Raw genomic sequence first — 22781 nt, forward strand, 5'->3', positions numbered from 1 at the left:
GCATTTGTAGACATGAAAAATCTATTTTCTTGTATATTTCATTACAGAACGTTTCTAATATATAGTAAATTTGAAAGCATTTTATAGTGAATATCTGTATATCCACCACCCAGATTCTACAATTCAGTAATCTATTTTTTAATTAAACTTTTTATTTTGAAATAATTGTAGATTCACATGCAGTTTTTTTTTTTGTTGGTTTTTTTTTTTGCGGTACGTGGGCCTCTCACTGTTGTGGCCTCTCCCGTTGCGGAGCACAGGCTCCGGACACGCAGGCTCAGCGGCCATGGCTCACAGGCCTAGCCCCTCCACGGCATGTGGGATCTTCCCAGGCCGGGGCACGAACCCGTGTCCCCTGCATTGGCAGGCGGACTCTCAACCACTGCGCCACCAGGGAGGCCCCACGTGCAGTTTTTTAAATCCATTTTTTAAACTGATGTAGTTAATTTACAATGTTGTGTTAGCTTCAGGTGTACAGCAAAGTGACTCAGTCATACATATAAAAGAATATATATACATATTCTTTTACAGATTCTTTTCAATTATAGGCTATTACAAGACATTGAATACAGTTCCCTGTGCTATATAGTAGGTCCTTGCTATTTATCTGTTTTATACTTAGTAGTGTGTATATGTTAATCCCAAACTCCTAATTTATCTCCCCCTACCCCCTGTTATCCCTTCTGGTAACAATAAGTTTGTTTTCTATGTCTGTGAGTCTATTTCTGTTTTGCAAATAAGTTCATTTATATCATTTTTTAAGATTCCACATATAAGTGATATCATATGATATTTGTCTCTGATTACTTCACTTAATATGATTTCTAGGTCCATCCATGTTGCAGCAAATGGCATTATTTCATTCTTGTTTATGGCTGAGTAATATTCCATTGTATATATATACCACATCTTCTTTAGGTTGCTTCCATGTCTTGGCTATTGTAAACAGTGCTGCTATGAAAATTGGGGTGCACGTATCTTTTCAGATTAGAGTTTTATCCCGATATATGCCCAGGAGTGGGATTCTTGGATCACATGGTAATTCTATTTTCAGTTTTGTAAGGAACCTCCATACTGTTCTCCACAGTAGCTGCACCAATTTACATTCTCACCAACAGTGTAGGAGGGTTCCTTTTTCTCCATACCCTCTCCAGCATTTATTGTTTGTAGACTTTTTATTGATGGCCATTCTGGTGTGAGGTGATACCGCATTGTAGTTTTGATTTGCATTTCTCTAATAATTAGCTATGTTAAGCATCTTTTCACGTGCCTGATGGCCATGTGTATGTCTTATTTGGAGAAATGTCTATTTAGGTCTTCTGCCCATATTTTCATTGGGTTGTTTGTTTTTTTGATATTAAGCTGTGTGAGTTGTTTGTATATTTTGGAAATTAATCGCTTGTCGGTAGCATCACTTGCAAATATTTTCTCCAATTCTGCAGGTTGTCTTTTTTTGTTTATGGTTTCCTTTGCAAAAGCTTTTAAGCTTAATTAGGTCTTAATTGTTTATTTTTGTATTGCCACTACTCTAGGAGACAGAGCCAAAAAAATATTGCTATGATTTATGTCAAAGAGTGTTCGGCTTATGTTCTCCTCTAGGAGTACTATAGTATCCAGTTTTACATTTAGGTCTTTAATCCATTTTGAGTTTATTTTTTGATATGGTGTTAGAGAATGTTTGTTCTTTTTACCTGTAGGTATCCAGTTTTCCCAGCACCACTTACTGAAGAGACTGTCCTTTCTCCATTGTATATTCTTGCCTCCTTTGTCGTAGATTAACTGACCATAAGTGCATGGGTTTATTTCTGAGCTTTCTATCTTGTTCCATTGATCTATACAATCTGCTTTTGTGCCAATACCATACTGTTTTGATTACTGTAGCTGTTTTTCTTTTTTATACAGCAGGTTCTTATTAGTTATCCATATTTACATATTAGTGTATATATGTCAATCCCAATCTCCCAATTCATCACAGCACCAGCACCACCCGCCTCTGCCACTTTCCCCCTTGGTGTCCATACATTTGTTCCCTACATGTGTGTTTCAATTTCTACCCTGCAAACCAGTTCATCCGTACCATTTCTCTAGGTTCCACATATATGTGTTAATATACAATATCTGTTTTTCTCTTTCTGACTTACTTCACTCTGTATGACAGTCCCTAGATTCATCCATGTCTCTACAAATGACCCAATTCGTTCTTTTTTATGGCTGAGTAATATTCAATTGTATATATTTACCACATCTTCTTTATCCATTCGTCTCTTGTTGGGCATTTAGGTTGCTTCCACAAACTGGCTGCTGTAAATACTGCTGCAATGAACAATGGGGTGCACGTGTCTTTTTGAATTATGGTTTTCTCTGGGTATACACTCAGTAGTGGGATTGCTGGGTCATATGGTAATTCTATTTTTAGTTTTTGAAGGAACCTCCATACTGTTCTCTATAGTGGTTTATCAATTTACATTCCCAAGAGGGTTCCCTTTTCTCCACACCCTCTCCAGCATTTGTTGTTTGTAGATTTTCTGATGATGGCCATTCTAACTGGGGTGAGGTGATACCTCATTGTAGTTTTGATTTGCATTTCTCTAATAATTAGTGATGTTGAGCAGCTATTCATGTGCTTCTTGGCCATCTGTATGTCTTCTTTGGAGAAATGTCTATTTAGGTCTTCTGCCCTTTTCTGATTGGGTTGTTTTTTTAATATTGAGCTGCATGAGCTGTTTATATATTTTGGAGATTAATGCTTTGTCCGTTTGCAAATATTTTCTCCCATTCTGAGGGATGTCTTTTCGTCTTGCTTGTAGTCTCTGTTGCTTTGCCAAAGCTTTTAAGTTTCATTAGGGCCCATTTGTTTATTTTTCTTTTTATTTCCATTACTCTAAGAGGTGGATCAACAAAGATCTTGCTGTGATTTATGTCAAAGAGTGTTCTTCCTATGTTTTCCTCTAAGAGTTTTATAGTGTCCAGTCTTACATCTAGGTCTCTAATACATTTTGAGTTTATTTTTGTGTATGGTGTTAGAGAGTGTTCTAATTTCTTTCTTTTACATGTAGCTGTCCAGTTTTCCAAGTACCACTTCTTGAAGAGACTGTCTTTTCTCCACTGTATATCCTTGCCTCCTTTGTCATAGATTAGTTGACCATAGTTGCATGGGTTTATCTCTGGGCTTTCTAACCTATTCCATTGACCTATATCTCTGTTTTTGTGCCAGTACCATATTGTCTTGATTACTGCAGCTTTGTAGTATAGTCTGAAGTCAGGGAGTCTAATTCCTCCAGCTCCGTTTTTTTCCCTCACGACTGCTTTGGTTATTCGGGGTCTTTTGTGTCTCCATACAAATTTTAAGATTTTTTCTTCTAGTTCTGTAAAAGTGCCATTGGTAATCTGATAGGGATTGCATTGAATCTGTAGATTGCTTTGGGTAGTAGAGTCATTTTCACAATGTTGATTCTTCCAATCCAAGAACACGGTATATCTCTCCATCTGTTTGTATCATCTTTAATTTCTTTCATAAGTGTCTTATAGTTTTCTGCATACAGGTCTTCTGTCTCCCTAGGTAGATTTATTCCTAGGTATTTTATTCTTTTTGTTGCAGTGGTAAATGGGAGCGTTTCCTTAATTTCTCAACATTAGTGTATAGGAATGCAAGAGATTTCTGTGCATTAATTTTGTATCCTGCAACTTTACCTGATTCATTAATTAGCTCTAGTAGTTTTCTGGTGGCATCTTTAGGATTCTCTATGTATAGTATCATGTCATCTGCAAACAGTGACAGTTTTACTTCTTTTCCAATTTGGATTCCTTTTATTTCTTTTTCTTCTCTGATTGCCGTGGCTAGGACTTCCATAACTATGTTGAATAATAGCCGTGAGAGCGGACATCCTTGTCTTGTTCCTGATCTCAAAGGAAATGCTTACAGTTTTTCACCATTGAGACAGGTATTTGATGTGGGTTTGTTGTATATGGCCTTTATTATGTTGAGGTTGGCTCCCTGTATGCCCACTTTCTGGAGAGTTTTTATCATAAATCGGTGTTGAATTTTGTCAAAAGCTTTTTCTGCATCTAGTGAGATAATCATATGGTTTTTATTCTTCAGTTTGTTAATATGGTGTGTCACATTGATTGATTTGCATATACTGAAGATTCCTTGCAATCCTGGGATAAACCCCACTTGATCATGGTGTATGATCCTTTTAATGTGTTGCTGGATTCTGTTTGTTAGTATTTTGTTGAGGATTTTTGCATCTATATTCATCAGTGATATTGGTCTGTAATTTTCTTTTTTTGTAGTATCTTTGTCTGGTCTTGGTATCAGGGTGATGATGGCCTCACAGAATGAGTTTGGGAGTGTTTCTTACTCTGCAAATTTTTGGAAGAGTTTGGGAAGGATGGATGTTAGCTCTTCTCTAAATGTTTCACAGAATTCACCTGTGAAGCCATCTGGTCCGGGCTTTTGTTTGTTGGAAGATTTTTAATCACAGTTTCAATTTCATTACTTGTGTTTGGTCTGTTCATATTTGCTTTTTCTTCCTGGTTCAGTCTTGGAAGGTTATACCTTTCTAAGAATTTGTCCATTTCTTCCAAGCTGTCCATTTTGTTGGCATAGAGCTGCTTGTAGTAGTCTCTTAGGATGCTTTGTATTTCTGTGGTGTCTGTTGTAAGTTCTCCTTTTTCCTTTCTAATTTTATTGATTTGAGTCCTCTCCCTCTTTTTCTTGATGAGTGTGGCTAATGGTTTATCAATTTTGCTTAACTTCTCAAAGAACCAGCTTTTAGTTTTATGGATCTTTGCTATTGTTTTGTTTCTATTCCATTTATTTCTGCTCTGATCTTTATGAATTCTTTCCCTCTACTAACTTTGGGTTTTGTTTGTTCTTCTTTCTCTAGTTCCTTTAGGTGTAACGTTAGATTGTTTATTTGAGATGTTTCTTGTTTCTTGAGCTAGGCTTGTATTGCTATAAACTTCCCTCTTAGAACTGCTTTTGCTGCATCCCAAGGGCTTTGGATCATCGTGTTTTCATTGTCATTTGTCTCTAGGTATTTTTTGATTTCCTCTTTGATTTCTTCAGCGATCTCTTGGTTATTTAGTAATGTATTGTTTAGCCTCCATGTGTTTGTGTTTTTTACGTTTTTTTTCCCCTCTAATTGACTTCTAATCTCATAGTGTTGTGGTCAGAAAAGATGCTTGATATGATTTCAATTTTCTTAAATTTACTGAGGCTTGATTTGTGACCCAAGATGTGATCTATTCTGGAGAATGTTCCGTGTGCACTTGAGAAGAAAGTGTAATCTGCTGTTTTGGGATGGAATGTCCTATAACTATCAATTAAATCTATCTGGTCTATTGTGTCATTTAAAGCTTCTATTTCCTTATTAATTTTCTGTTTGGATGATATGTCCATTGGTGTGAGGTGTTAAAGTCCCCCACTAGTGTTGTGTTACTGTTGATTCCCTCTTTTAGAGCTGTTAGCAGTTACCTTATGTATTGAGGTGCTCCTATGTTGGGTGCATATAATTGTTATATCTTCTTCTTGGATTGATCCCTTGATCATTATGTAGTGTCCTTCTTTCCCTCTTGTAACATTCTTTATTTTAAAGTTTATTTTACCTGATATGAGTACTGGTACTCCAGCTTTCTTTTGATTTCCATTTGCATGGAGTAGCTTTTTCCATCCCTTCACTTTCAGTCTGTACGTGTCCCTAGGTCTGAAGTGGGTCTCTTGTAGACAGCGTATATATGCGTCTTGTTTTTATATCCATTCAGTGACCCTGTGTCTTTTGGTTGGAGCATTTAATCCATTGACGTTTAAGGTAATTATCGATATTTATGTTCCTATGACCATTTTCTTAATTGTTTTGTGTTTGTTTTTGTAGGTCCTTTTCTTCTCTTGTGTTTCCCACTTAGAGAAGTTCCTTTAACATTTGTTGTAGAGTTGGTTTGGTGGTGCTGAATTCTCTTAGCTTTTGCTTGTCTGTAAAGCTTTTGATTTCTCCATCGAATCTGAATGAGATCCTTGCCGGGTAGAGTAATCTTGCTTGTAGGTTCTTCCCTTTCATCACTTTAAATATGTCATGCCACTCCCTTCTGGCTTGGAGAGTTTCTGCTGAGAAATCAGCTGTTAATCTTATGGGCGTTCCCTTGTATGTTATTTGCCATTTTTCCCTTGCTGCTTTCAATAATTTTTCTTTGTCTTTAATTTTTGCAAATTTGGTTACTATGTGTCTCAGCGTGTTTCTCCTTGGGTTTATCCTGTATGGGACTCTCTGTGCCTCCTGGACTTGGGTGGCTATTTCCTTTCTTATGTTAGGAAAGTTTTTGACTATAATCTTTTCAAATATTTTCTCCGGTCCTTTCTCTCTCTTCTCCTGCTGGGACCCCCCCATAATGCGAATTTGTTATGTTTAATGTTGTCCCAGAGGTCTCTTAGGCTGTCTTCATTTCTTTTCATTCTTTGTTCTTTATTCTCTTCTGCAGCAGTGAATTCCACCATTCTGTCTTCCAGTTCACTTATCCGTTCTTCTGCTTCAGTTATTCTGCTATTGATTCCTTCTAGTGTAGTTTTCATTTCAGTTATTGTATTGTTCATCTCTGTTTGTTTGTTCTTTAATTCTTCTAGATCTTTGTTAAACATTTCTTGCATCTTCTCGATCTTTGCCTCCATTCTTTTTCCGAGGTCCTGGATCATCTTCACTATCATTATTCTGAATTTTTTTTCTGGAAGGTTGCCTATCTCCAATTTATTTAGTTTTTTTCTGGGGTTTTATCTTGTTCCTTCATCTGGTACATAGCCCTCTGCCTTTTCATCTTGTCTCTCTTTCTGTGAATGTGGTTTTTGTTCCACAGGCTGCAGGATTGTAGTTCTTCTTGCTTCTGCTGTCTGCCCTCTAAGGCTTCTTGACTGGAATTTTCTTCTTTCGATTGTAATGGTGTAGTCATTGGAGAAAGGCAGAAGGCAGACTGGAACATCTAAGGCAGCAACACTAACATTTTTCTGGCCTTTTAAAAGTATTTACAAAGAGGCTTTCAGAAGATGCTTAGAACACATAACTGCAGTGCTGAAAAGACGAAGAAATCACAAAATTTTCTCTGCTTTTGCATCTGTTTTCTTAACTCCTGGGAATCACCAACGTTTGTCCAGTGTATTTCAGCTGTGATTTACTGAAGCCTCTCACCACAGCAATGGGTTAACCCCGAACTTTGTCTCAGAAGCTCTCTCTTTTCCCTTGTTGACGTTCCCGGCTTGGTTGGAATCTCCGATTACTGTAGCTTTGCAGTATAGTCTGAAGTCAGGGAGCATGATTCCTCCAGCTCCGTTTTTCTTTCTGAAGATTGTTTTGGCTATTCTGGGTCTTTTGTGGCTCCATACAAATTTAAAAATCTTTTGTTCTAGTTCTGTGAAAAATGCCATTGGTAATTTGATAGAGATTGTGTTGAAACTGTAGACTGCCTTGGATAGTATGGTCATTTTAACAATATTGATTCTTCCAATCCAAGAACATGGTATACCTTTCCATCTGTTTGTGACGTCTTCAATTTCTTTCATTAGCATCTTATAGTTTTTAGAGTACAGGTGTTTTGCCTCCTTAGGTAGGTTTACTCCTAGGTATTTTATTCTTTTTTGATGTGATGGTAAATGCGATTGTTCCTTTAATTTCTCTTTTTGATATTTTGTTGATAGTGCATAGAAATGAAATAGATTTCTGTATATTAATTTTGTATCCAGTAATCTTATTGAATTCACTGATGAGTGCTAGTAGTTCTCTGGTAATGTCTTTAGGGTTTTCTATGTATAGCATAATGTCATCTGAAAACAGTGACAATTTTACTTCTTCTTTTCCAATTTGGGTTCATTTTATTTCTTCTTCTTCTCTGATTGCTGTGGCTAGGAATTCCAAAACCACGTTGAATTAAAGTGGCAAGAGTGGGCATCCTTGTCTTGTTCCCAACCTTAGAAGGTATGCTTTCAGCTTTTCACCATTAAGTATGATGTTAGCTGTGGGTCACGCAGTTTTAATAAAAAATGTGGACAGATCCCAAGTACTCATTACCCAAAGTTCCCAAAAGGCTAATATCTTGCAAAAGCGTAGTATAATATCACAACCAGGATATTGACACTGACACAAATAAGATACAGAATATTTCCATCACTACAAGGAATATTTCCATCCTTTTATAGCAATTTCCCTCATATCCTACTCCTCACTGCCATATTAACCTCTGCCAACTACTAACGTGTTCTACATTTCCATAATTTTGTCATTTCAAGAATTTTATATAAATGGAATTATATAGTATGTAACCTAATAGGATTGGCTTTTCACTCATAATAGAATTCTCCAAATATTCATTGGGTTATTGTACGTACCATTAGTTCATTCCTTTTTATTGCTGAGGAATACTCCATGGCATGAATGTGTCAGTTTGTTTAATCATTCACCCACTGAAGGACGTTGGGGTTGTTTCTATTTTGGGTTATTATGAACAAAGCTGCTATAAACATTCACATACAAATTTTTCTGTGAATATAAGGTTCCATTTCTCTGGGATAAATGCTTAAGAGTACAGTTTCTGGGTTGTATGGTATTGCATGTTAAGCTTTTTTTTTTTTTTTTTTTTTTTTTTTTTGCATTATGCGGGCCTCTCACTGTTCTGACCTCTCTCGCTGCGGAGCACAGGCTCCGGATGCACAGGCTTAGCAGCCATGGCTCACGGGCCCAGCCGCTCCACAGCATGTGGGATCCTCCCAGACCGGGGCACGAACCCATGTCCCCTGCATTGGCAGGCAGACTCTCAACCACTGCGCCACCAGGGAAGCCCACATGTTAAGCTTTTTAAAAGAAAATTCCAAACTGTTCTCCAGGTTGCTGTACTTTTTTACATATTCTTCAGCAACAGATGAGTTTCTCGGCATCCTCATCAGCAGTTGGTGTTGTTGCAACTTTTTATTTAGTTATTCTGACAGGTATAAAATAGTAAGTCACTGTGGTTTCAATTTGCATTTCCCTAATGACTAAAATGATGTTGAAGATCTTTTCACCTGCTTATCTGCCATTTTTATATATTTTTTGGTGAAAATATCTCTTGTTTAGCCTATTTACTAATTGTATTGATTTTGCACTGCTGAGTTTTGAAAGTTCTTAATACATTTTGGAAACTAGTCCTTTGTTGGAAATGTGGCTTGTAAATACTTTCTCCCAGTCTGTAGTATGCCTTTTCATTCTAATCACAGGGTCATTCATAGAATGTAAGTTTAAAATTTTGATCCAAATCCAAATGATCAATTTTTACCTTTATGGATCATACTTTTTGTGTCAAATCTCTTTGCCTAGCCCTAGATTTTTACAGTTTTACATTTTACATTTAAGTCTTGAACAGTTTTGAGTTAATTTTTTAATACAGTGTGAGGTTTGAGCAGAGGTTTATTTTTTTGCCTTTGCATGTCCAAATGCTCCAATATCAATTGGTGAAAAGGCTGTCTTTCCTCCATTGAATTGCTTTTACACATCTGTCAAATGCCAGTGGGCATACCTCTGTGGTTCTACTTCTGGGCTCTCTATTTTGTTCCACTGATCACTTTATTCCTCCAGCAATACTACACAGTCTTGATTACTGAAGCTATATAGTAGGTCTTAAAACTGCAAAGAGTGATTCCTCTTTTTCAAAATAGTTTTAGCTATTCTAAGTCTACTGTCTTTCCATATAAATTTTGGAATAATCTTGTATATACTAATAAAAAATTTTGCTGGAATTATTTAATTACATTAAACCTGTATATTAATTTGGGGACAACTGACATATTTACTAAGTTGTCTTCCAGTTCATGAACACAGTATGTCTCTCCACTTATTTAGGTCATCCTTGATTTCCTTCATTGGCATTTAAAATGTTTCAGCATACAAGTACTTTACAACTATTTACAGAGCAACTCTCTAGGAAAATGACCTTTAGACTAGCAGAAAGGATTTTCCATAACTAAAGAAATAAAGACGGAACCACAATGAGATGGGTAGGAGGGGTGGAGACATGGTATAATCAGGGCTCACACCCCCAGGATCAGTGACCCACAAATGGAAGGAATATCACAATCGTGGAGGCCTTTCCTCTATGAGGGAGAAGGGGTCTGAGCCCCGTGTGGGACTCCTCAGTCAACGGGTCCTGCACCAGGAAGTAAAGCTCCCAGAATTCCTGGCTTTGGAAACCAGCAGCACCCATGTTCAGGAGAGCTGGAGGGCTACAGGAAACAGAGACTCTGCTCTTAAAGGACCCTGGAAAAATCTGAGATGCTCCAAGTCTCAGCACAAAGAGGCAGCAGTTAGAAGCCTGGAACAGATCCACTTGCTGATCTTGGAGAGTCCTCTGGAGAGGCAGGAGGCAAATGAGAGACCCCTGCTGATACAAAAGCTGGTAGCAGCCATTCTGGGAAACTTCTTCTACCCTAATAACACTAGGGTGGGCAAGCACCCTTTTAGAATCCTCCCTCTAGCCTATTAGTACCCAGAAACTGGCCCACCCTCCAGCTGGGTGGTACCATCCCTGAGCACTGCCCCCCCCACCATCTGGGGCCACCCAAACAGCCAATCAATCAGCATGCTATACTACATTAACAAACTGAAGAATAAAAACCATATGATTATCTCAGTAGATACATAAAAAGCTTTTGACAAAATTCAACATCCATTTATGATAAAAACTCTCAACAAAGTGGGTAAAAGGAAACATACCTCAACATAAAAAAGGCCATATATGACAAACCCACAGCTAACATCATACTCAGTGGTGAAAAGCTGAAAGCATTTCCTTTAAGATCAGGAACAACACAAGGATGCACACTCTTCTACTTTTATTCAACACAGTATTAGAAGTCCTAGCCACAGCAATGAGATAAGAAAAAGAAATAAAGGGAATCCAAATTGGAAAGGAAGAAGTAAAACTGTCACTGTTTGCAGATGACATGACACTAGATACAGAAAACCCAGAAGACACCACCAAAATACTACTAGAACTAATAAGTGAATTCAGTAAAGTTGCAGGATACAAAATTAATAAACTAAACTCTGTTGTAATAACAAACCATTAAAAAGAGAAATTAAGTAAACAATCCCATTTACAAGTGCATCAAAAAAAATACAATACCTAGGAATAAATCTAACCGAAGAGGTAAAAGATTTGTACTCTGAAAACTATAAGACATTGATGAAAGAAACTGAAGATGACACAACAAATGGTAAAACATACCATTCTCAAAGACTGGAAGAATTAATATTGTTAAAATGACCACACTACCCAAGGCAATCTACAGATTCAGTGTGGTCCCTATCAAAATACCAATGGCATTTTTCACAGAACTAAAACAAGTAATTCTACAATTTGTATGGAAACACGAAAGACCCTGAATAGCCAAAGCAATCTTGAGAAAGAACAAACTGAAGTATCACAATCTGTGATTTCAAACTATACTGCAAAGTTAACAGTAATCAAAACAGTATGACACTGGCACAAAAACAGACACACAGATCAATGGAACAGAATGGAGAGCCCAAAAATAAACCCATGCTTATATGATCAATTAATCTACAACAAAGGAAGCAAGAATATAAAATGAGGGGGAAAAACCCTTTTCATTAAATAGTGTTGGGAAAACTGGACAGCTACATGTAAAAGAATCACACTGGACTAGTTTCTCACATCACACACAAAAATAAACTCAAAATGGATTAAAGACTTAAATGTAAAACCTGAAACATAAAACTCCTAGAAGAAAACAGGAGCATGCTCTTTGACATCAGTCTCAGCAATATTTTTTTGGCTCTGCCTCCTCAATCAAGGGAAACAAAACCAAAAGTAAACAAATGGGATTGCATGAAACTAAAAAGTTTTTCCACAGTAAAGGAAACTAACAACAACAACAAACCAAAAGGGCAGCTCACTGAATGGGAGAAGATATCTGCATATGATGCACCTGATAAGGGGTTAATATCCAAAATATACAAAGAACTCATATAACTCAACATCAAAAAAACAAACAACTCAATTATAAAGTGGGCAGAGGACCTGGAATAGACATTTTTTCAAAGAAGATATACAAATAGCCAACAGACACATGAAAAAAAGATGCTCAACATCACTAATCAGGGAAATGCAAATCAAAACCAAAACAGGATACCACCTCAGACCTGTGAGAATGGCTATCATCAAAAAAGACAAGAAATAACAAATGTTGGCAAGGATGTGAAGAAAAGGGAATCCTTGTGCACTATTGGTAGAACTGTAAATTGGTACAGGCACTCTGGAAAACAGTATGGAGGGTCTTCAAAAAATTAAAAATAGAACTGACACATGACCCGGCAATTTCACTTCTGGGTATTTACCCAAAGAAACAAAAAGACTAATTAGAAAATATATATACATCTCAATGTTCACTGCAGTATCATTTACAATAACCATGATATGGTAGCAACTTAAATGCCCATTGATAGAGATGAATAGATACAGAAAATGTGATCTATATACACAACAGAATATTACTCAGCCATAAAAAAGAATGAAATCTTGCCATTTGTGACAACATGAATGGATTGAGAGGTATTATGCTAGATGAAATAAGTCAGAGAAAGACAAATACCATATGGTCTCACTTATATGGGGAATAAAAAAACAAACAAACAAACCAAAAACAGACTCAGAGATACAAAGAACAGGTGGTTGCCAGAGGGGAGGGGGTTGGGGGTGAAAGAGATGAAGGGGATTAAGAGGTACAAACCTCCAGTTATAAAATAAATAAGCCATGGGATGTAATATATAGCATAAGGAATATGGTCAATAATATTGTAATAAATTTGTATAGGGACAAACGGTTACTAGACTCAATGTGGATCATTTCATAACGTATACAAATGTGAAATCACTGTGTAGTACATCTGAAACTGACATAATATTGAACATCAACTACATTTCAATTTTAAAAAGTTATGTTTACACTATACTGTAGTCTATTAAGCATGCAATAGCATTATGTCTAAAAAATCACTGTACACACTTTAAGTAAAAAATACTTTATTGCTAAAAAATGCTAACCATCATCTGAGCCTTCATCAAGTCATAATCTTTTTGCTGGTGGAAGGTTTGAAATATTGGGAGAATTACCAAAATGTGACATGGAGATACGAAGTAAGCAAATGCTGTTGGAAAGATGGCACCAACAAGAGTTACTAGATGCAGATTGCCACAAACCTTCATTTTGCAAAAACAAACAAACAAACAAAAACAAAATATCTGTGAAATGCAATAAAATGAGGTACGCCTGTAGTTTTCCTTTTTGTACTGTCTTCGCCTGCTTTTGGTATATGTCATTTCCATTCTGCTACTTGCCCATATAAGTAACTTGCCAATATTCCTGTATGTGAAGTGAGTTTCTTACAGACAGTATATAGTTGAGTCACACTTTGTAATCCACACTGCCAATATCTGTCTTTTAATTGGTATATTTAGACCATTTACAGTTACTTTAATTATTGATACGTTAGGGTTGAAATCTATAATTTTATTTTTTGTTTTTTTGTTTGTTCTGTGTCTTTGTTTCTGGTTTATTTTTCCTGACTTCTTGTGGGTTACTGAAAAGCTTTTTAGAATTTTATTTTATCTATGGTGTTTTTGAGTATATCTCTCTGAATAGCTTTTTTAGTGGGTACTCTAAGTATTATATAAATATAACTTATCACAGTATACTGGTGTCATCATTTTACCAATTCAAGTGAGATGTGGAAACCTTACCTCCATTAATGTCCCTCTACCCTCCCCTGTTCACATTATAAATTGTCTCAAATATGTTTTCTACATACATTTAGATCCACATCAAACAGTATTATAATTTTGCTTCAACTGTCAAACACAATTTGGAAGACGTAGGATAAGAAGGAAAGTCTACTGTATTTACCCATAATTTTGCTTACCATGATCTTATGTTCCAAGGTTCTTTCTTTTATCATTTTCCTTCTGTCTAAAGAACTTCTCTTAGCCATTTTTTTAGGGCAGGTCTGCTGGCCACAAATTCTCTTACTTTTCCTTTATCTGAAAATGTGTTGACTTCTCCTTCATTGCTGAAAGATATTTTCACTGGATAAAGGATTCTGGATTGAAAGTTCTTTCCATCCAGCACGTGAAAAATGTGGCAGCTCCTTCTGCCTCTACGGTTTCTGATGAGAAATCCAGTGTTCTTGAATAGTTTTACCCCTACTGGTAAGGGGACTTCAAGATTTTTATTTTGTAGTCTTTAGTTTCCAGAAGTTTGACTATGAGTGTTTGGTTTGGATTTGAGTTTATTCTGTTTAGGGTTTGCTCCACTTTTAATCTGCAGGTCTGTCTTTTGCCAAATTTGGGGGGTTTTGGGCCATCATATGTTTGAGTACTTTTTCAGCTCCACCCACTTTTCTGCTTCTGGTACTCCAATCATATCAGTGTTAGATATTCTGTTATAACCACAGGTCCCTAAAGTTCTGTTCTGTTTTGCTTGTTTTTCTCAGTTTATTTCCTTTTGTTGTTGAAAACAGGTAATTTTTATCGTCTATCTTCAAGGTCATTGATTCTTTCCTCTGCCTCCTCTCTTCTGCTGTTGAGCTCATCCACTGACTCTTTTTTATTTTGGCTATTATAATTTTCCGTTTTAAAATTTCCATTTGGTTCTTCTTTATTCTATTTCTATAGTTCTATTTCTTTGCTGAGACTCTATTTTTCAGTTGTTTCAACCATGTTCGTAAGTATTCACTAAAGGCTTTTTATGATGATTGTTAAATTCTTTTGTCAGATAATTCCAACATCTCTGTCATCACACTGGCATTTACTGATCCTCTTTTCATTCAGTTAGATCTTCTCGATTCTTGGTTTGATATGTGATTTTTGTTTGAAACCTAGACATTTTGGGTATTATGAGACACTGGATCTTATTTAAACCTTTTCTTTTATGTGGATTCCTCTTATGTAGGCAGGGGGAGGGAAGTGAGACACCTTCTCATTACTGGCAGGTGAGGTGAAAGTCCAGGATTCCAAGGGGGCCTTCACTGACACCTGAGGAGGGGTTTCCTCATTATGGACAGGCAAAGGTGGGACTTTCAGCTCTCCACTATACCTCTACTGGTATCTCCTTGACTGGGAGGGTTACAAGTGCCTCATTACTGTTTCCTATGTGGTCTCCACTGATAACAGCAGGGGATGGGACCTCATTAACAGCCAGTGGGGATGAAAGTCCCAAGTCTCCACTCCACCTTCCCTGACACCACCCCAGGAGAGAAGTTGGGGCACATCATTATAGCCTGGTAAGGGCGAAGTCTAGGCCTTTGCTGTTGTGAGTCAGGGTGGAGCCATGTTTTTTCTGTTGTGTTTGGCTGTAGTAGAAAGTTATTTTCTAAAAGTTTCTATCGTGCTAAATAAGCTGCCTCTCTTGTGGTCCTGTGGCTAAAAAGCAGGTTTTTGGGGAGCATTTTTTTGTCTGTCCCATTCACGATTCTGGGTTGTTGGCTTTGTCAGTTCCTCTTCTGGGAAATATGAGGCAAAAAAAGAAAATGCAGGGAACTCACCACCATGTCATTCTTTGGATCCTTAGCTCCCTACCTGCTCTGCCACCTTGTCTCCATCTTCAGTCTTCCTATATTTGTTTTGTACATAATGTCCAGGTTTTTTAGTTGCACTTGGCAGGAAGGAATAGGGAAAAAAATATATCTACTCCATCTTCCCAGATTTATTCTCACATAATCAATAAACAACATTAAAAAGTAATACATGTGAGATTTCTACTGTTAACAAAAGGGATCGTGGGTTTCTAAATTCTGAGAAACACTGATTTAGAGATTTCCTTCTAACTCATTAATAAGCAAGTAACACTTATTTAACCATAAATCTGCCTAAAATCTTCTAATCTTAAAAATCAAACAGCTTTTAAAATAGTTTTCTAAAATCAAGACTCCTTTCATATCTGTCTACTATCACTGTCCAAAAATATCTTTTTTTTCCTTTTGGGATGACTTATTTTTAGTAAAAAGCTATTGAGTCCTGGGTGTTTTCTTGTTTAGTTTTAAATACAGAACATACTTCACACACTAGCAAACCAAGTCATGTTCATAATTTAAATTTTTCTAATGTGAGATGGAAAGAGAACAGTCTACACAAATACTTAATTACACAAAGCCCCAATCCATCATATATTTTTATCTAGTGACCTTTTTAGAATGCATAATATATTTAAAGCTACTAATGCAAAAAAACAAAACCCAAAAAACCAGGAATACGCAATTTCTGATCACAATAATATACACAAATGTTAATAAAATTGTGCTAAACTTTTAATGAGGCAATCTTTTTAAAAGAAACCATATCCAAACACATAAGCCTGATATATAGTTCATTATTGCTATAATAAATAACTTTATATATTAATAAACATCTTGAATTTACAAAGTCATTTTCATCTGACAATACATTAAAAAAATACCCTTTAGCATATTTACACTAAGCAAAATGAACATATAAAGACAATGGGATTTTCCAGAGTAATAAAAGACATTTTTACTAGTAGCCTAGTTATTATGAGAAATTAGCCACTTTTTACTCTGTTGAGCAAAACTGCTCTAAATTCTAGAGGACAGAGCAACATCAAAGTAAATAAATAACTATTTTTAATATATCTAATAGTGAAATGAAAAGTTGACATGACATGCAAAAACTGCTCCTTAGTCTCAAATATGGGACTGAAAATAGACATGTTTATAAACTATAAATTCTTCTGAAGTCTAAGTAATGGACCAGTGAACTTTTCAGCTCATTAAGGAAGTCTGAACTCCTACAAATAAATGAGACATGCTTTCAATTCTATTTCCCTTTACCCAAAACTTATTTTGTTCCAGTAACAGATAGATCAACGTTAACTTTATACAAACAGTATTACCACTAGAGCAGCCTAAATAGGACATATATGATATCTAAGGCTTAATGCCATTCAAGTTGTGATTACTGACAAGTTAGCAAATACCCTGTCAATTATTTTGGTATACAAAAAAACTGTCAGCTAATTTTTCCTTTTAAGGAAATAAATTTTTAACAAATACAGACCCGCCTTTCAGGAAAATGTTCTTAGTTTTGAAATCATACAGTTAGGCAACTGAGCCAATAGTCATACAGTTAAAAACTGAAGGTTTTATGGAAGATCTAAAATGAACTTTCTAAAAAGAAGTGAATAATATGTTTCTCCCTCTCTAATAGAAGTTATGACATATTATAAAAGAATGAAAAGCTTAAATTAACTATAGCTAGAGTTGTGAGTAGTTTTTAAAAAGATATATATATATTAGGACTAAGATTTTTCACAATTTATTACTACACTAAAAAATACACTTGAACAGGAAAAACTTTTATTATCTATTACTTAACAAAGGCCAGCTGAATTAATGCATTAAAGCTTATGTTAGTAGCCTATGGAAATCTAAACAATTTCACATATACCATCTTTCTTAAACTTTGGTATCTACATTTATTTACTTGGGTGAAATAATGTTTTAAAAATTACACTGGCCAATGCCAAGATTAAAGGCTGTAAATGTAAATACTCATGCTAAGAAAATATGCTTATGAATCTTACTATATATTGAAAATCTGCAGTCATGAATTTACCTTATCAGCTTTCAACTTTCTAAGGAAAGATGGATTGTCATATCCCTTTGCTTGCCTTGCCTCTTGCAAATGGTTGATCATCCACACATTTTTTCTCTGCTTTGCCAAATCAAGTGCTGATTCACCCTGATAATATAAGCAGAAGAAATGCACGTTAAAAAAATATTTTTTTATTTTATTTTTTATTTTCGTTACGAACTTTTAAAGCACTTCCACAAAAATAAATTGACTGCAGTATTAGTTCATTAACATTGTTTTTACATTTGGCAAAGTCAATTACTAAAAGACTCTAAATCATATATTACTTATACCTTCCCATTCAAGGTACAATCAGAAAATGTATTTATACCTCTTATTCTATAGATTCTATATTTGCTTGCATTTTAACTTAGAGAGTAATCAAAAAGTAGGTATTTTAGCACCTGCTGGATCAGAGGCTACCATTAAGTTTATCCAGTTATTTCATATTCTTTAAGGGTTTCATTAGTAATAGTTACTGCTACAAACCATCCTGCTGTAATACCAAACTGCCAGAAATCTCTCAGTTTAATTTCAGTGATGAACGAAGTCTGAAGAAAAGAACAGGGAAGAAAAAGAAAAGTCAACTTCCACTTCTACTGTTATATTGGTATTCTTGATCATGTTAAATTCATTCACCCATCCAGAAATTTCCAAAGAGAACACGGGTAGTAACAAAAAATGGTTAATCTTACATTATAGACTTGTAGCTCCCTTTAACTGCAAGAAAAAGAATTCCAAAGAGTATAACAGAACTAAAATGTTTTAAAGGCAGTAAGAAACAAGAAATGAGTGTCCCCAATTCTAGATCTATGCTTCTTTTTGCCTTTATTAATTTAAAATCTTATTTCTCCTTTTGCAAGTTAGATACCTACATTTTTATTCTATTTAATATTCTCCACTCTTTATATCCTTCCTTAAACAGAAAAGTAAAATTAATAATTTTGTTTACCAAAATTTCAAGAATTATGGATGAATATTCAAAATTACTTTAAAAAAAGAAAAAAACATGTTAAAATTTTATTTTAAAAAACTGGATGAAAATAAAGAAATAAGGAGCCTTGGGTTCCTTACTTATGAGGGATAATTATTAATCAAGTATGGAGTACAATTTAATTTAAAAAAAAAACACTGAAAAATAAAAAGAACCAAACAACAAAATAAACACACCACTACCACCAAGAGCAACAACAATAACAACACAACAATAAAAACAAAAAGCCTAACCAATCCTTTAATAAAAAGATCAATAGTATTTAATAAGAAATGGGCTAATCTAGGTGGGTCTTCCACAAATAGGGATATTTGTTTTAAAATATCTCCTTACCTATTCCAAAATTCTATGTCACCTAGGTTGTCAGAACCAGCTAATTAATCCAAACTAAAAGATTACCTGAATAAAAGCAATCCCTTGGGTAACAACTCCCAGAGAATATCCTGCAGTTGCCTCGGTCCAGCTGAGCATCCCTTCCACTAGAGGGCCATGTGACACCTAAGGATTGCCTAGATAAAAAGATGGAGGGAGCTTTAAGCAATCTTTCAACTACTCCTCTAGTCATCTGACTACTTTTATACAGTTCTTTTATTCAGCTGGTAAAATAAACAAGCAATTAATTTAAAGAATTATACTAAAACCAGGGTTCCAAGTCAAGTCTATATTTAAACACTCCATGTGTCAGCCAAAATAGTAAATTATAATAACAACAGCAGTAATAACAAGAATCATGGAGTATTTATAGACTATGTAACTAACTGGTAATAAAAGAAATTCTTCAGGGGTTTGGTGTGATAAACATTATGGAACGTGGCAGGTGGAAGATCACTTTTTGCCTAAGTGAGGTGGAAATTCATTATGAAAACTAAGGAAAATTATTCCTTGGAGACCATCTAGGTGGGGTACTTAAGAGATATTTTCTGAAAATAGTTTCTTACCTCTTTTCAAGAAACCATATAAGCGTTTTTCAATATATTAATTAACAAAGCTCAGTAATTTTATATTTTGCACAAGCTAAAAGTTACGTCCTTTGATAACTTTAGAAAGAAAAATCATAAATGCGTAGGCAGCACTCGGATTAACTGCCCTCCCCAAACTCAGTTCATCTAAACTTATCAACCAAAAGCATGTGCAAGGGGGTGAAATATTCTTTAAATTCACAAATGAGATGCTACCATGAAAAGGGATTACTGCATAGGTCATTTTTCTTAAAGTCTTAGTATCCCAAATCACTCCCCCTCCTCACTGTTATTACTTCAGAAGATATGAATTTATTCTATGTAACCAGTATCTGGGGCCATGGTTTTTGAACTAATTTAAGTCATGTCTGATGAAAAGCCATTGACTCTCTCCCCAGAAAAGTGCTGATACTTTATTCATAACAATTTCAGAAGTCCATGGACCCACCCCCTAACCAAAATCCACTGCTGGGTCCCAGATTAAGAACCTCTAATCAAGGGTTTATGGCCATTCCTAATCCTTCTAAGGATCAAAGTAGTCATTTTAAAGTCACCTATCATTTAATATTTATTGTCTGTAAGATAAGTGCTTATTTTGATAAAATAATCATTTGTTTATATATTAAAAGAATTGAATCCCTTACTCAAATAACTAATTTACAAGGATATCAAGACAGATTTCTAAGAAACTTAAGCTTAATTTTATTTAGGAAATAGCTATTTTAGAAGAAATAGGGCCAATTAATAAATATTATAACTAAATATAATTTTTCATATTCTTTAAAGAATGTAACTTTTACTAGCTATTAAAGCCATATCCAGATTTACAGGCTCCATCTTGGTACAATTTATGGTTATCAACCAGATTTTCTTTCTCAAGACTTAAAATGAAAAATGGAAAAATACACAGCTATGAATCGACTTTATCAAATTCTAGGACAAAAAATCTAGGTTGGTTGTTTTTTATTTATTTATGAATTTTTCACTTTCAAAATTAAGTTTACTTAATTAGCTTGACATTCCACATAGCTAAAACGCACCACCTCAAATTATATATGACTAAAACAGAACCAATTTCTATTGCCTTCACTCCCAAAAAAGTCTGTTTCCTTCCATCTTCACAACTTCAATACATATCACAAGACACTCAGTTATTCAAACCAAAACCTAGGTCATCGATGTTTTTTTCTTTCACCTTCATTTCTAATCTACCTTTTCTTTTCTACTCTAAACTATCATTTCCAAATCCATTCATTTCACTCCATCACTACTTCTACAATCATAGGCTAAACTAACATCATCACTTGCCTGATTTATTATGAGAGCCTAACTGATCTTCATCTATCCCTTCCATTTTCTTTTTTTTTTTTTTTGCGGTACACGGGCCTCTCACTGTTGTGGCCTCTCCCGTTGTGGAGCACAGGCTCCGGACGCGCAGGCTCTGCGGCCACGGCTCACGGCCCCAGCCGATCTGCGGCATGTGGGATCTTCCCGGACTGGGGCACAAACCCGTGTCCCCTGCATCGGCAGGCAGACTCTCAACCACTGCGCCACCAGGGAAGCCCCTTTCCATTTTCTTAATTCTTCAATACATTCTTCAAATACCAAAGTAATTTTTAAAAAAATATTAAAAACACAAAGATTATATAACCATTCTACATAAATCCTTCCAACTATTTCTCCTGACTGAGAATACAATTAAAGTTCCTTATCATGGCCTTGTACCTGTCTCTCTCTCTCTGTGTCTCACTGCTTGGTCAAAGCTGTCATTTCTACACCTCTAACATGGTAAGCTTATTCCTGGCCTTGGGCCTTGCATGTGTAGGTTCCTCTACATCAGGGGTCCCCAACCCCCGGACCAGTACTGGTCTGTGGCCTGTTAGGAACCGGGCCGCACAGCAGGTAGTGAGCGGCAGGCAAGCGAGTCAAGTTTCATCTGTATTTACAGCCGCTCTCCATCGCTTGCATTACCGCCTGAGCTCCGCCTCCTGTCAGCATTATGGTGAGCTGTAGAATTATTTCATTATATATTACAATGTAATAATAAAAATAAAGTGCACAATAAACATAATGCGCTTGAATTACATTTATTGCCCCCCACCCCAGTCCGTGGAAAAATTGTCTTCCACAAAACTGTTCGCTGGTGCCAAAAAGGTTGGGGACCACTGTTCTATGTGGAAAGGTTTTTCCCATGTATCTTTGCATAACTGATCCCTTATCAGACAAGTCTGAAAGCAAATGTCATCTCAGAGGCATTCACAAATCACTCTCACCTGATGTGGCCCCCTTACCCCTCGTCATGACCACTTTTGCCTATGTGTATGTGTTTTTAATTTATTTATTGTCCATTTCCTCAATACAGTATAAGTTCTGAGAGAATAAGGACTTCATCTATCTTAAACACTGACTCCCCAGCATTAAACAAATATCTGTTGAATGAATGAATGGTTTCCACTAGAAGGTGATGACTAGACTTCAGTATATTAGGAATCAGCCAGATTCCAGTAGCAAAGGTATTTGATACTTATTTCGTCCTTTTAATTACATTAAAAGTACATTTTAAAACAAAAATCTACTTTTACACCAGTGTGGTTAAAAAAGATTATTTTTACTCTGAAAGTATAAATGTTCCCTGAGCAACTGAAGCAACTCCTTTAGACTTGATTTCCTTTAAAAACAATGTCACTCTAAATAAGTCAAACAGAGAAAAACAAATACCATATGATATCACTTATATGTGGGATCAAAAAAAAAATAAACAAACAACAACAACAACAAAACTCGAGCTCATAAATACAGAGAACAGATTGGTGATTGCCAGAGGTAGGCAGTGCACTGTGGGGAGTGAGGAAGATTAGTGAAGGGGGTCAAAGGTACAAACTTCCAGTTCTAAAAGAAATAAGTCACGAGGATGTAATGTACATAATGGCAACTATAGTTAATAATACTATAGTGCAGGTACTTCCCTGGTGGTCCAGTGGGTAAGACTCCATGCTCCCAATGCAGGGGGCCCTGGTTCAATCCCTGGTTGGGAAACTAAATGCCGCATGCATGCCGTAACTAGGAGTTCGCATGCCGCAATTAAGAGTCCGCATGCTGCAACTAAGAGTCCTCATGCCGCAACTAAGAAGCCTGCATGCTGCAACTAAGAG

General features: G+C 35.9%; 1 protein-coding gene across 2 annotated transcripts in view; it reads right to left on the reverse strand.

Annotated features, from left to right (window-relative positions):
* The window catches only part of ZDHHC17 (zDHHC palmitoyltransferase 17), a 139104-nt gene that overhangs the window by 59271 nt on the left and 57052 nt on the right, over positions 1 to 22781 (reverse strand). For both annotated transcript variants that reach the window (XR_012324284.1, XM_073788386.1), the window contains exon 8: positions 17659 to 17784. Coding sequence is in view for 1 of the 2 variants with exons in the window: in XM_073788386.1 (XP_073644487.1) it covers positions 17659 to 17784 (126 nt within the window). In the remaining variant the exon portion in view is untranslated. The remainder of the gene's footprint in view (positions 1 to 17658; positions 17785 to 22781) is intronic.

The sequence above is a fragment of the Tursiops truncatus genome, chromosome 11, assembly GCF_011762595.2.
Source record: "Tursiops truncatus isolate mTurTru1 chromosome 11, mTurTru1.mat.Y, whole genome shotgun sequence".
In the NCBI taxonomy this organism is placed as follows: domain Eukaryota; kingdom Metazoa; phylum Chordata; class Mammalia; order Artiodactyla; family Delphinidae; genus Tursiops; species Tursiops truncatus.